The sequence below is a fragment of the Beta vulgaris genome, chromosome 3, assembly GCF_026745355.1.
Source record: "Beta vulgaris subsp. vulgaris cultivar EL10 chromosome 3, EL10.2, whole genome shotgun sequence".
NCBI classification, from domain to species: domain Eukaryota; kingdom Viridiplantae; phylum Streptophyta; class Magnoliopsida; order Caryophyllales; family Amaranthaceae; genus Beta; species Beta vulgaris.
In genome coordinates this window covers 3,846,134-3,862,041 of record NC_079204.1, presented here as the reverse complement: position 1 = coordinate 3,862,041, position 15,908 = coordinate 3,846,134, and the positions used below count along the sequence as shown (strand labels likewise).

Genomic DNA, 15,908 nt, shown 5'->3' with positions numbered 1-15,908 from the left:
TTGCTCAAGGTAATATAGGTTTTTTATTAACAAAATAAAATACAGTATGTAAATGTCATTGCATATTTGCATAATAATCTAGACCTGGTAAAACTGATCAGAAGATGAAAAAGATCTCGAGGGGATCCCCTCGGCGATGCTAACTCAAGAGGAGCACAGACCTCGATTGGGATTTCCAGCATCGAGCCTTCTCAGGTTGACGGAGACACTCCGTCACACTTTACGTTCTGAAAGAAAGCAAGATAACCCAGAATCTGGGACGGGAGATAACCCACTCTTCACATTTGGTCAGGGAGGATGTTCGTTCTAGCTGTAGAATTACTAGCGTTCACTATATTAGCTTGGTAAAAATGTACTATCAAAGATAAACATAAAATGAGATGGATTGGTGATCAATAAACCACAACTACACACAAGCAGAAAACATGTACTAATGGCTTCTAAATGTAAGATTTGAATTTTAATTAGATAGCGCAAGGACAATAATAGATAGTTCGACTAACTTTACATAATAAATGAAGATATGGGAATCTTCCACTGAGACTTACAAACTTTACAAACAGTGAAAGAGAATTAGTTATGATAGAACATACAATTAAGCTTACAACCAGACCATTGTGGAGAACACAAGCGCAAGATGTTCATCCTACACCAACGTGTGATTTCGCATTCCCTTACATTCTTATCCATAATTTTCAAACGCTCCATAGGTGGAGAATGTGAGATGATGTAAAATTACAACCGTGTGTAGCATGAAAATTTTGACACAAGTGGTAGTGCACATCAATCCATTCACATTAATCGACTCCGTTTTGCTTCAGTAGAAGCAACTTCTAGATCCCCGATGAAGAAAAGGATCTTCTCTAGGATCCCATAACTAGGTCCTCCTACCAAAGACCCTTCTTGCGTTAGTTCACCCTGTCTGCTTAAAGTGTTGGCATCTTGCTCCTTCCTCTGTCTTTTTGGACCCAAATGGCGTTGTATTTCACCACGATAGATTAGGTAATAATCAACTCCCTCTCTAATTATCTTCAATCCTCTGAAATCATTGAACAGAATTTCGATCCAGAAATGATAAGATAGTCAGGAGAATCAAGTTATATGATCAAGTTAGCAACAACAACACGATCTATTAAGTTTTTCTAGACAGAATTTTATCAAGGGAAAATGGTCAAATGACTTAATTGTGGGCCATCGAACATAAACAAACTGATGAATTAAGGAAATGTACAAGAAAATGAATGAGCTACGAACCATGCAGACAAAAATAGACATAGTAATGTCAGAGTTATTATGGCATCTAAAACACTAAAAAGAATGAAAACAATAACATTCCTGAATCCTGAGTAAACTTTCCCCTCCAGCATCATTAGATATTGTCGTTCATCATTAGATGCTTGAATTTCCAACTTTTACATTACTAAATCTATTTTTGTTCACATAGTTCATAGTTCAGTCTACTGACTCTATACAGTTTCTTATTTCGGTCAATTTTTGTTTGATGGTCCACAGTTCCCTATATTTTAGCGAGTTACATACTCTTCAAGCACTGTATGTCTGTATTCTTCATTCCTTTTTTCTAAAACTAACTTTGATGTTCAGAATTGTGAGTTTGATGCAAAATGCAAGCTAATGTTTTGACGAAATATAAAAGGGAATGATATAACAATTCAACTTACAGTCCAAAACGATCACAACGATCTTGCACTTCATACACATCTTTCCATGATTTTGAATCAGTCGGTGTATAGAATACAGCACGATCTTCACCCCACCTCTCCTTGAAAAGGTTAGCCCATAAAATGTTATCTGAGCCCAAGACCTTCCATTTCCTACAAACTTTAAAACCAACAAGGATCCACATTCACTTAACTCAGACCAGTAAACGTACTCTGTAGAAGTATAATTCTCTTTCTACTCCTATATAGAACGCACCCTTAATCTAGTCTGCAACCGGACAACACAAAAAAGATGCAATCATGCACCAGGACAAAAGGACAACTGATTTTCTTACAAAGTCACATTGCATCTTCATCCGGGTGTAAATATACATCCTTTCACATTTTCTACTATGAGCACATGTACAAGAGAATGTGAAAGACTCGACCATGCTCGAGGTACACCCAGGTGTATCGACTGTATTCCTATAGTGCATGAACTCAAGAAGTTCACATCTCCCAGCCTCGAATTGGGTTGAAAATATAAAATATTAATGCCATATCAATGCAATAAAAGATCCAACTTAGATTAACATCTTTAAATCCTGCCCCCTTCTTTTTGCCTGTAATCTTACATTATGATATAGTAATTATGCATCTAACTACTTTCCAAATTCATCATTTATACGTTTAAAGCATTTTAGTGGAATCTCAAACTGTTAACATATATGAACACACCTTACTATCAACTAATAACTTGATCAACTTCCATAAGGTCTAAAATAGCAATTAGAATAGCAAATTAAAATTTCCCAGATCAGATCCTCCATCATTTTCTCAAAGTCAAACAAAATCATCAAAAATTAAAATAATACCATCAAATAAAGATGTAAAACTAAGTAATAAAGGGAGAGAAACTTCCAAATAACAATCAAATTACAAATTCTCAACAAATAGATAAAAAGTATAAAAAAAAAATTACTAAAAATGTACCCAAATAATTTCCCACATGAAATATGAGAAAATCAATAAAACCCACAAGTTAAATTTCGTTCATCATTCATAATCCAAAACTAACAAAATTTAACCCCAAACAAAATAAAAAAAATGGCGTTGATTGTGTTGGCTAACCTTGTTGTGCAGCAGATAAATTCTGATAATCCAAGAAACAGAAGATCTTAAGACAAAGCTCTACTGGTAACCCTTCCATTAAAGTTGAAAATCTCGAATTTCCAGAATTATCTCCAAAATTCTCTTTTTTTTTATCCCTTAAATGGAAGGTTGGAGAGAGAAATCAGAGATGACTCCACTATTTCTCCACTTTTTCCAATAATGACAGAAGATGAATATGTGCTGCTATTATGTGTAAAACAAATAAGCATCAAATTATAAATCTTTCTCTGTAATCTGTAACTGTAAGAGAAGATTTTGACTTATTGGCTAACAAATAACAATTCATTTTTTTAACCCTTGATGTATAATCTTTTTCCTTTCTCATACACGTGTGTTACGCAGAGAGCGGATGAGGAAAGATTGGCTTTTGTCTGAGGCCTCGAGGGACTTGGAAGCTGGATGTTGCCTGTTGGAAGGTTGTTCACATATCTAAGCCTATAGTAATACCATATTTTATGAAGAAAATGAATATTTTGACATCAATTAGTAAAATGTGGACTCGTGTTTACCATTAAGTAGACACTGGCCAAAACGCACCTCAAAATACATAAAAAATGCGTGCTCATTGAGTGGATCGCGAATTCAATGAACAACAATTGTTCTCTAATGAACATCAATATGTCATGAACATCTTTGAATCTTCAATGAACACTGAAAAACATAGAATCTATTTTTTTTAATCCATTACTTTCATTCTCCCCTACAATTTTCAAAGACTTTCTCTCTCTTCTTCCCAAATACTCCAACATCTCTTTAACTTCTCTCTAACCTAACTCTTCAAATTCTTCATTTTCTTAAACGATTTTCGTACATGAAGATGAACACAACGAGTTGCAAAGAAAAATTGACAACATAAGGTATTAGATCTATGCATTTGATAAGAAAAAATAATATTTTTTATATTTTGCACTTTTGTTTCTTATTTTTTCCCTCTTTTCCAGTGAAGATCTTGATGGTAGTTTGTGAAAAATGAAAACTTCCTTTCAATTGTGATGTCCCAACGAACGAATGAGAGAGCCCAGTGAATGAAGGGGGTGAATGAGTTTGACATCAGGAAAAAAGGCAGCAAAAATCAAGTAATGTTCATTGTACTGTAAATATATGTTCGTTATATTATTATAATGTACTCCGGGAATTCGTGTTTGTCATATGTTCATTGTATTTAGCCATCTGTTTATTATATATTTGTTAAGATGTTAGGTACACTTAGGGTGCGTTTTCTTCAACTTATTGGACCTGAACTTATCTGAATTGAACTTATTGAACCTGAACTGAACTGATTGGAACTTATTAAACCTGATTGGGACTTATTGGACCTAATTGAAACTTATTGACCTGAGTGAAACTTATTAGACCTTATTGGCCCTGATTGAAACTTACTAGACCTTATTGGACCTGATATAAACTTATTAGACCTTATTGGACCTGATTGAAACTTATTTGACCTTATTGAACCTGATTGAAACTTATTTGACCTTATCAGACAAAAAAATTGACGAGTGTAACGTAAATATTACCCGTAACGTAAATACTACCCCCTCAAAATTTATTATGAAGTGATAATTATTAAAATTCTTTCATTATTATTAGTAACGAAAATTTGTTATCTATAGTTATTTAAAGACGAATTGCAAAATATTGTATTATTATTGTTAATCTTATTTGACCATGATTATTATATTTTTTAATAATAATATAATCAGCTAATAGTAATATGAATAATCAAATAATAGACAATAATACAAGTATAATACTATACATCGTGGTACTTTTACAATAATAAAAAATAATAACATAATCAGCTAATAGTAATATGAATAATAAAATAATAGACAATAATACAAGTATAATACTACATAATCATTGTGGTACTTTAATTAAAATTCTAATAATAACATAATTAGCTAATAGTGATATGAATAATAAAGTAATGGACAATAATACAAATGTCTCTTGAACATTGACTATTTGGACCTTGTTGGACCTGATTAGACCTGATTGAAACTTATTACACCTGATTAGAATTTATTGGACCTTATTAGACCTAATTGGAACTTATTGCACCTGATTGAAACTTATTTGACCTTATTAGACCTGATTGGAACTTATTGCCCTTATTGGATCTGATTGCAACTTATTTGAACTTATCTGAACTTATTGGACGTGAAACTTAATTTTTAAAGTTGAAGAGAACGCACCCTTATTCATATATTTAGGAGTTTTTTGTCAGAAACAACCTTTTATAAGTGTCATTTTGTCAGAAACAACCTTATAAAATTTTTTTTGTCAAAAACAACCTTTAAACTCAATTTTTTTGTAAAATCAGACCTGGTGCCTATTTTCCGGCATTGACCGAGATTTTTCGGCCTTGACTTTATTTTTACCCCCCTTCCCTCTCTTTTATTTTACTTGGTATTAACTTTCCCTCCAATTTCATGCTTATAATCCACCCTTATATAACTATTTCTTCTCTCTCTTCCTCATTAATCCCAAATTCGAAAATTCTCCAACCAAAATCCCTAAATCTGGTGTGTTCTATTTTAGGGTTCTTCAATTGGTAAGTTTATGATTTTTCATCTCAATTAATTTCTTTTGTTCATAACATTTAGGGTTATCTTTTGAATTGAATTAGGGCTTATCTTATTAATTGAATTAGGACATTCCTTTGAACTTAATCTGTTATTTTCATCACACAAAAAAGGAAAACACACAATCACCAAAATTAGCAAAAAGAAGAGAAAAATGTACAGTTAAGAGAGAGAGAATTACTGAAGAAAAAGAGAAGTAATTTACTGAAGAGAGAGAAATTACAGCATGGGAAGTTTAATGGTTTACTTGCTATTGCACAGAAGCATTCAATCACAGTAGTTAAGGTCTTCAATGCCTCTACAGTTCCAAAGAGAGGAGAGAGAAAAATAGGGTGTGGGTTTTGAAATAGGGTGGGTTTTAAGAATGAAATTGGAGGGAAAATTAATACCAACGTAATATAAAAGAGAGGGAGGGGGGTAAAAAAAAAGTCAAGGCCGGAAAATCCCAGTCAATGCCGGAAAATAGCCACCAGGTCTGATCTTACAAAAAAATTGAGTTTAAAGGTTGTTTTTGACAAAAAAAAATTTATAAGGTTGTTTCTGACAAAATGACACTTATAAAAGGTTGTTTCTGACAAAAAACTCTATATTTAGTGTATGTTTGACACATATTAATTCATTAATAACATGAATTATGACATATGTTCATTGCCTTATTAACATATGTTCGCTGAAATACATGTTGCTCAGATGCTCGTTGCATTTCAGTCATATGTTTATTATGTTTTTGTAATATATTCAATAAAATGATATGAATTAATAATAGGTTAACTCATGTATTTGTCTACAAATGTTTGATATATGTTCAAATGTCTTTGTATGATTACATAATGTTTACAGTAATATTTACAAGTACAATGTACATATTTTTAGGCCAATGTTCATTTTTTACAAACATGTATTCACTAAAATCATTTTAGTCACATGCTTTTTATATTTGATCAAATATTTATTGTGTTAGTGTCTAGAAGCATGTTCATTATGTTATTATAATATGTTAAATGTATGTCTGAAAGATTATGTTTATTGTATTATAAACTTGATAATTTTTGTTTTAACTACTGCTTCTTTCTTTCTTGTATCAGTTCAGTTCGTCTAGTTCGGACAACTTAATGATACGTTGGGGTATCAAAATCTCACAAATCAAATCAATCCAGAATGGGAGAAAGCTCGAAAGCAATAATCTCTATTACATAAGGGAAGGGGGGAGCAATAGTGTCCTCTTTTGAAATGCCTACTTAACCCCCCTTCCCTTTCTAAATTACAAAAGGAATGTCAATACAAAATGAGGGTTCTAACAAAGCCACCGAAAATTAAATTTCAACATCAATCAGAAATCACTTATATCAGGAAACTTTACAAATCGCTCATAGAATTGAGAAAATCACAAAAAATCACAAATATAACTCAAATGATCAGAAACTTTACAAAAAACAAAAAATTAACTTATAAATTAAAACTAATATACTATGACGTCAATACATACAAAAACATTTACAAATTCCACTTACAAATCATTTTTCTCAAAAATCTCGTCATCTCTATTATCTCTATTATATAAGGGAAGGGGGGAGCTATGGTGTCCCCGAATGAAGAGACTATTTTACCCCTTTTCCTTTCTAAGTTACAAATTCACTTACAAACCAAATGGAGATTCAAATAAAAATACTGAAAATAAAATTATAACAATCACTCACAAGTCAATTAAAATCATAGAATTACATAATTTACATTATACAAATCACTCAAATGAATAAACTTTACAAAAACCAAAAAATTAACTTACAAACTACAACCAATACACTACACGTCAATACATACTCACAAAAATTTGACTTGAAATCCAAGTGTCCACTTTCTTCACAATATATGAAGTAGTATACTTAATTCAAAAACCCACTAAAAATGAAATTATAGATAAATTCAATAAAAAAACAGACTGGTGAGAGACTTAAGTGACAGAGACTAAACCAATAAATTTTGTAACTAAAAACAATTATTCTCTGTATTTCTAATGTGCGAATTCCGACTTTTACACACGTTGAAAAAATTGAGTTTCTGTCTTAAAAGAAATTCAAGCGCGCATCGCGTGCAAAAAATGCTAGTATATTCTGAACGAACTCAATAGTGTTTAGTTAGTAATAAATGTTCTTTTGTAAGACCTTGGTGTTCATGTGAGACATACTGTAATATTTTGGTGATATTTCTATCTTTGAGTACATATTACATCGTTTGTAATTATTTATTTTTTCGATAATTATATAACTACTCAGTTGGGTTATTCATTATAGATAAAATATTGTTTATTGCAGAATTATATTTCTACAAAAGAATACTAATGACAACATAAATATTCATCACAATGAACATATAATTAATTTGAAAGAACATTTTGAAGAACTTGGATGAACAAACTAACAATTTGAATCAATAGTAGGTTGACTAAAGTGAGAAATGAACAATAGTAAATAATTGAAACATATTTGAATTTTGAGTTTTGAATTTTGAAAATAAGCGGCAATTTGGAATTTTGGAAATTCATAAACAACTTAATTTTGGAATAAATCGAAGTGTTCAATCCACAATTGCAATTGTTCATTTGACAAAAATAATGTGTTAATTACACTAATTAATTCATAAATGTTGATTCTGAAATTGCAAATGTTCAATCAGCAATAACGTGTGCTCGTTGTATTACAATCTTCATTGAAATTTACTAGATGTCTATTGGTGTATTTGAGGAAATATAACTTGAGGTGTGTCCCACAAATGTTCAGTACACAATTACAGATTTTCATTGTAAATCGTGTCTACCATTCTCATGCATCTAATTTGCGTTTTGACATTGGACTTCTAGTACAAATTTATAGACTTCATCTTGCCTTAAAAAAAAAGAGTAAGATATAAGAGTACTCCCAGTGGTTGGCCTCCTTGTGGGTTATGAGAAGAGAGAGTGTAAAAGTATTATTAGTTTGTTAGGAGAGAGAAAAAAGTTGGGCAAAAAATTGATGCCCAACTCCTCATGATGAACCAAGAAAAATAGGAGCAAAGAAGGAAGTGGAGGAAAGAAAAAATATGGTGGGATAGGTGGAAAAGTGAGAAATTAATAGAATAATCAATAACCTCAAACTACAGGGCAATCATTGGTTATGCTCTAATAATACACACGCGTTAATACAGAGAGGCAAGATAAAAAAAACATAACATCACGTTAATCTCAAATTTCCTTTCCAATTAAATCCTTTACGGAGTAATTTTTTTTACCAGGCATAGAAAAGTATAATTTTCTTTCCATTTGCTTTCTTTCCCTCCAATTTCTCCTACCAAACAGAGTGTTGTCACTTGTCAATCCCCTGAAAATAAAAAATGCTTTCTATAATTTTATTTCTGAAATGACATATTACTACCAACCAAATACCAACTGTAGTTCAACTACAGTTAACCAAAACTGAGGTGAAACATTTTTTTTTTACTGGAACAAAAACTTCTCAAAGTTGATCTTCTCTCACTAATCACAATAGAAATACAGAAGAAGAGTAGTATTCAGATTTGAGGGGCGAAATATGAAGAAATTGTCGGGCAAATTCAAGCAAATCAATTAATTTGGCGCAAAAATTTCAATCTTAACTGAATCCTTGATTTTGTGTTAGAGATATAGGCTGGTCGCACAAATTTGAAGCGGAGGAAGACGTGCAAAGGGATATTTTCATATTTATCGTCAATTTAGGGTTTGCGAATTCAATCAAGTAAGTTATATTGATATTCTTACTTTTATGTAAATTAGGGTTATAATTTGGGGATTTGTTGTATCTATGTAATTTTCGTTAAGTAAGAGGATAGAATTGTATTCACAATTACCTGGAATTGGCAGAATTGTTTTCCTTCTTGCTAAACTCATACTATGTAGTTTCCATGTCAGGTAATTGATTGAAGTAGCAATTATTAGTATTAGCATTTCTTGGATCACAATTAGAAGAGAAGGAAAAAAGTTTGTAGGACAGATAAAATGCAGCAGCAAACAGAAAAGGAAGATATTGTGAAGAGACCCGGCATCCTCGTTATCGGATCGCCCGGTGTTGGCAAGCGCACCATTCTCTCTAGTATTACCTCTCTCTCTGATTCAGTTTTGCTTGTGTTATGTTAGTCTGATCAACTCAATGTTTTAGTGTAGCTGCACCCTCATAATGCACTATTATAATGCTATCTTGAAGTGTTTGAAAGATTTTTAGTCTTTCGATCAGCTCATGAACAACATCGGATTAATGCTTCGTCGTTCAATTTGTTAGTTTTTTTTTTTTGGTTGATTGGATTTGGGCAGGCTGATATCATGTGGATGGTTAAATTGGTGAATAAAATCCTCATGTTGGGATATTGACTATTTAGTAACTACTAGCAGATTTCCATAGTGAGTTTTTATAAGATGCAAGTGGTTTTTTATTTGAAAAGTTCATGGGTTAAACTAAATTAAAATTTAATATTCCTATGATTAAGCACCATTATGCCCCTTGTTTTCCTGTGTCAAGCTTTAGGAATCTCTTTATCCTTGTCTGGAGTCTTCTGGCAGCATATGGTAACAATGTTTATGGTTATGCATCTTGTGTCTGTATTGCTGGAAGTCTGGAACGTAGTATGAACTTTTGTACCAGTGGTTCACTGCCAGTTATCTGGTAGAATTGCAACAAAGTACTCATAATATACAGTAAGAGATGGTAAATTTGAGGCCTGTATTGGTTCCACATGAACTCAGAGCTGTTCGCTTTTGTAGCGACTGTTTTTTTGTGATAAATTTCAACTTTGCGTGTGCAGTTAGCTGTTCTCTAGCACTGAGACATCCGTTAGAGACTATTATGTTGCTTCACAGCTTTTATCATTCATTATAATTTGTTGCTAAAGCTGTTAGCTTATGAGTATTCTGAATGAACATTAAGAAACTTTGAAATTCATCTCTTAGTCACTGCAAATATTTAGATCTTGTTTCCTCATACATCAACAAGATAAGGTTCTATATATTTGAGTATAATCTAGAAAAAGGTTCCATAAATTTTGAATTACAATGATAAAGTGGTCATTTTCTGATTTGTCAATGCACAATGTGATAGCCACTAACTATTGAGAATTTTTGCTTCTGCGACATTGTGCGTGCTAGCACGATAGCGTCTGCAGCTATGATCTTTTCTATGATTTGATACTCCTGTGGGAACTGTATGCTAAATTTCTTGAATAGTTGATGGTGGCTTGTGCCTCGTTTTGGTCACTGTCTTCCACAAGATGTTTTCTGCACCTGAATCTTTCTATTAATATACAATACAAAGTATTCTTGGGTTGATTTAACTAACTATATTTCTTAACTGTAAATACCAATTCTTTCTTGTGGATATTGAAGTTGACGTGTTTTTGTGCAAGTAAATGATGTGTCATAGCCCATATGTATTGGCATGGTCAATTCCCTTTAATATATGTTTCCCGTTGCTTACTTCAGGACTACTGTCCCTGGATTTTGAAGATTCTTCTGAAACATCATTTGAAGTACTCATAAAAGGGTATGCTGATAAAATACCAATTTTACAACACATCTTTAGTAACCTTTTTCTTTATTAAATATGATGTGAATGTATTATAAATCTTGTTGAACAGATGGACAATTGACACAAAATATTATACGGCTGATGTTGCTATATGGATGGCTCATCTCCATGACAATTTTACCACCAGATCACTGCCAGATTTCAATCAATTTGCTGCCATTGTCATGGTCTTCGACATGAGTGAGGCATGCATCCCTTGTGTATTTTAGATCAATTGTATATGTTGTAATTTGAATTCACATTGCCAAGAACTTTACGTGTAATATATTTGTGATTATCTATATCATGGTGTTGGAGTGATAGTGTGATACTGCTTGATATCCCTTTTTAAGAATTTTCTTTTAATGCAATCTACAGCTATCTTCCCTTGCTGCGCTCAAAAAATGGGTCTCTGATACGGATATTCAGAGATCTGATATCCTATTGTGTATCGGAAACAAAGTGGATCTTGTTCCAGGTCACCAAGCTCATGATGAATACAAAAGGCGCTTACAGAGGCTTCAGGATCCTGTTGCTAGTTCCTGTGAGTATGGAATCTCTGATTCTGAGGGAAATAGTCTATTGGGCAATGATGAGCCTTCATGTGATATTAGGAGGTCATGCTGGGAATGGTCTATGGAGCATAACATTGAATATGTTGAGGCCTGTGCTTCCAATGTTGATTTTGACAAATGTAAGTATCTTGACCTCTATTTTTAAACTAGTCAATAGCTTATTATATGTGTTTAACTTGTAAGTTATCTTTTGACGATAAAGGGGTGGTTCCGTTACCTGAACGTGAAAATAACAGAAGGGACAATGCTGACATTGCTACAATATTGGTTTTATGTTGCATATTAACAATACTTCCTCCGTTTTTTTTACTTGCAACACTTTTTTTTTTCATCAACTCCAATGCAAAATTTGGGTAAGAGAGAGGTAGAGAGGAAAAAAAGAGAGGGCCCCTTTTGATTGGAGATAGAGAGACAGAAAGGAAAAGCAAAAGTAGAAAGTGTTGCAAGTAATTAATTATTTTCCCTTTTATGAAAGTGTTGCAAGTAAAAAAAACGGAGGAAGTATTCAATTTATTGAGTTGAAATTCCTGTATATGATGCACTCAGTTATTATGAGTTTATCCAGGACAAAGGCAAAACTATTTAAGGTAGTACGTAAACTAGAATGAATGGCTATCTTAAGTGTTAACATGTGATATGACTCGAACATATTGAAGTTTATATGAAAAAATAAAGCAAAGAAGGTTATTTCAAGTAACTTGCTACTGAAGATTGTTATTTAGACTCGTGCCTAACTTGCTAAAAGAGTAAGATTTTCCATTTTCTCAACTACTTTCTGTTGATAGATAAAAACTTATTGCCCTTGCCTTGTGCTAGAATTCATTTTATGCAATTTTGATTTTTCCATCACTCTTTCACAATCTAACCTCTCGTATTAACACAGTTTTACAGTTCTGTGCACTCATGTTTGCATAAGTGCTTCAGATGTACAACCTTTGAGACTTAGATTGTGTGCATCTCGTGCGCGGGACCTTCTACTAGGTGCTTCCAATTACTTGTTTGGTTGACAAAAAAATTATGGGAAGTAGAAGTTCCTAGGAAGTGGAAGAATGTAGATTTGTTTGGCTAGCAAAGACAGGATTTGCCATTTGTTGGAAGTTCTACTTCCCATAAAATGGAGGAAATTTCTTACTTAAGCCTCCCGAAATAAGTGGAACTTCCCATGATCAACCAAACAAAATTTGCACTTCCTAGGAAATACTGCTACATGCGATAAATAACTTGATAAGCAATACTTCCTATGGTCAGCCAAATGACCGATAAAAATGTGTTCAACATCAGACTTTATATGGTACTGGGGTTATTGGGGGAGTAGGAATTATAGCTGTTCATTGCTGACTAATATATATGTTTGCTTACCAATGCGTACAATATTAGAACATAGGTATTTCTTAACAAATTAAAAGGGCAATTTTTTAATGATGTTACAGTCTCAGAGTGTTTTTGTGAAAGAAGACTGAACCTTGATGCGGCTTGCATGGAATGAATTTGTGACAAGGCTGGCTGATTGATTATTGAGGAGCGATGTTCAAGTTGGAGATTGGGAAGCCTTAAAACTTGTTGAGCTAGGATTTGGAGAAAGTGCCTTTAATTTCAAATATAGGGTCTTTGGTCAAGGTGCAGTAGAAAATTTTCAGTTTTTTTTTCTAGGCTAGATTATGGCTGTCACGACTTCACTAATGTTGTCAATGATTACTAGGTTAAAGAAGTGCTAGGCTCTTATTATTGTTTCATTTTCATTCTTTAGTTGAACGTATAGTTTGACTATGACTTTGCTTAGTAGGAGACTAGGAGGTATTGTCATTGTCCTCATTCTCGTTCCCCGTATGGTATTAACTAAAATTTACTTGTGGAGTCTGTTGTTACTATGGACTATGGAGAAGAATTGAATGTGGCACAATGCTTTTTTCACAACTTTGAGGTTTATTTAGGTAGAATATAATTTTCATATCTTCTCGGGGACACTGTATTGTCTGATCTGCTTTGTGACAGGTTTCATGTCTTGATTTAGGCTATGGCTGCTTGGGCTTCTGAGAGTTTCTCGATTTCAGGGATTTGGAGGATTTGGCTTTGTGGTATTTTTGGTTTTGACCAAAGGAGAAACCCTTGTTTTGCTGCATTTTTCTAATTTTATGTCTATACATTCTTTTTCTTTTTTAAAAAAGAAGTTGTGATGGGAGGATTATTGCAAATGACAAATGAATGAAAACTGGTAATTGCGGTCAACTCTTGGCTTATGAAGAAGAGTGTTATTAACTTATTAGTTTTTATGGTCTACAAGGTGTTTAGGGTTCCATGTCTCATTCTCAGGCAACAATATAGGTGGCTTGAAGGGAGAGAGAGTGCGACCCTTGATTCTTGAAGGCATTGCAATGGGGAGATGAGGAGTGAGGACTGGTTTTTGGCAATGGCCTTGGTATCCCTGTCCAAAGTCTATAGAAACACTGGGTCAAACTGCCCAACTGTTTAGGTTGGACTGGGTTGACTTGAAGGCCGGGGGTACTAAAGAAAATGTTGTACAGCTTATGCGCTATTAAATTACTGTTCATAATATTATGCTTCACGATTCCCTAGTGGTATATATATGCTTGTCATGGCATCTAGATACCCCCATCTCCCATCCCAATTTCAGTTTACTTTGGTAGGTTCCCTGCCTTGTTTTCGGATTGAAGTTCAATATGGTGAAGGCTGGCAGCCTATGTCGTTGTTCAAGTTGAGCTCAGATAAAGAAAGGCCAAGGGGGTTCAGCTACTCTCAGTTTGTAAAAGCATTCTCTCTTTTTTTTTTCATTTCTGTGGACTGGGGGACATATTTGTTTTGATTTATAGTTGCTCTTTGGGAGGATGAAATGGAGATAAGGATAATTGGAAATACTCTGAGCATAAGAGGGTGAAACAAGAGTACTAAATTACTAATGTTGGAAGAACGAAAGGGACAGAGCCACAGAGGTAGTTGGTAGTGAAAAAAGGGAACTGGAGTTTTAGTTAAAATGTCAAAAACCGCGTTGGTAGACATATTAAGGTTCTATAGAAAGTAAAGACATTAATTTTTTTTCTTTTCTTCCCTTCCCCTTAACAGGCAAACAGCAGATAACGTGGAAGCACAGCATCTACCATTGATAACTTAATATGGCGGCTTTTTAGTATATTTACAAATTGTTTCTCTTTGTCAGGTTTATCTGTTGATGGGGATTCACAAGGAATCGAACGACTTTTCAGTGCACTTTCTGCCCACATGTGGCCTGGGATGGTTTTGAAATCTGGAAACAGAATTCTTGCACCAACTCTACCTGAAAGACAAGGTTCTTAATTTCTGTATGCATATCTTTCAGCTTTTTGTCTATGATCAGTGACTTAATGATTCTGACCATCTTTTGTCTTCTCTACAGATTCATCAGAAGATGATTCTGATTATGAAGCTGAGTATGAAATCCTCTCTAGGGGTTCGGCTGAACTATGGGATGACTCAGAGGAAGGCTGGGTGTCTGCTATCCCTCCTATTGCATCTTCTGTTGAATCCACTGATCTAAAGTCTGTTTCTGGATTTGAAAGGGCAGAGACATCAGAATCGGCGTCTGCTGAACGTAGAGAAAATGATGGGGAAGTGGAATGTAAAGAGGGTGAGGCTTACGACGACGACGATCCCGACAAAGGTGCACATCTGGAGCTCGAGGATTTGGAGCATTTAATGTCAGAAATTTCAAATATGCGCAGCAATTCAAGGTTGATGCCTGATTTTCAGAGGCGAGATATGGCGGCCAAGCTGGCCATGCGAATGGCTGCCCTGTTTGGGGACTGCAGCGGCGATGAAGGACTTGAGTAAGAAGGGCAGCTGTTCTGTCAACATTTGGTTGAAATTACAGTGTCAGCATCTGTTTGCATGTACACTTTCAGTGGAAGGAGATGTAGAGGCAATGCTTTCTCCAACTATGACATTTGATCAAAAGATCTCGGTAAGTTGTTTCTTTTGTGTTTACCATCTGGAGAGTCGTCTGAAGATCTGCTGTACTGATTTTATTGGGTAGATATTAAGCTCCTCTTATTGATGGAGATCATTGATGCATCAAAAAGTTCATATGGATCTTCCGCTATAATGAAATCTATGCTGTTGGTTGCTAATAAGTAATACGACGCAAAAGATCGTGATGTCTGCAATTTAGCAGGTGGTATCTTACACATCATTGGTTTTTAATTACATTGTTCATGAAAACAGTTCTGAGAAACAATTTCAAAGAGCATTAACTAACTTCATTTTTAATTTGCAAGATTATACTCTTGTTCTCTATTTGAAATTACAAAGTCTATATTTTACAACTGTATCTGGTGAGAATCATATTTGAATATTCTTTTG

The 15,908-nt window shown here is 33.8% G+C and overlaps 3 protein-coding genes across 4 annotated transcripts in view; 2 read left to right on the top strand and 1 right to left on the bottom strand.

Annotated features, from left to right (window-relative positions):
* Window positions 1-434: 434 nt before the first annotated feature.
* LOC104888194 (hypothetical protein) lies at window positions 435-3,094 on the bottom strand. Its single transcript, XM_010673089.4, has 3 exons — window positions 2,790-3,094; window positions 1,680-1,839; window positions 435-1,039 (listed from the first exon to the last, which is right to left on the bottom strand). Exons 1-3 carry the CDS (start codon window positions 2,866-2,868, stop codon window positions 793-795), a joined length of 486 nt encoding a protein of 161 aa, XP_010671391.1. The 5' UTR covers window positions 2,869-3,094; the 3' UTR covers window positions 435-792.
* Window positions 3,095-8,773: 5,679 nt separating this feature from the next.
* LOC104888193 (hypothetical protein) lies at window positions 8,774-15,876 on the top strand. 2 transcript variants are annotated; one of them, XM_010673088.4, is made up of 7 exons: window positions 8,774-9,165; window positions 9,327-9,519; window positions 10,899-10,959; window positions 11,054-11,189; window positions 11,362-11,677; window positions 14,731-14,859; window positions 14,947-15,876. In XM_010673088.4, the coding sequence occupies exons 2-7, from the start codon at window positions 9,426-9,428 to the stop codon at window positions 15,378-15,380; spliced, it is 1,170 nt and encodes a 389-aa protein (XP_010671390.1). In that variant the 5' UTR covers window positions 8,774-9,165; window positions 9,327-9,425; the 3' UTR covers window positions 15,381-15,876. The 2 variants fall into 2 exon arrangements, with proteins under 2 accessions (XP_010671390.1, XP_010671389.1); XM_010673087.4 differs by having other exon boundaries at window positions 8,776-9,165; window positions 9,339-9,519.
* Window positions 15,580-15,908, top strand: part of LOC104888188 (uncharacterized) — a 44,369-nt gene continuing 44,040 nt past the window's right edge. The window contains exon 1 of the mRNA XM_057393227.1: window positions 15,580-15,720. The gene's annotated coding sequence lies outside the window, so the exon portion shown is untranslated. The remainder of the gene's footprint in view (window positions 15,721-15,908) is intronic.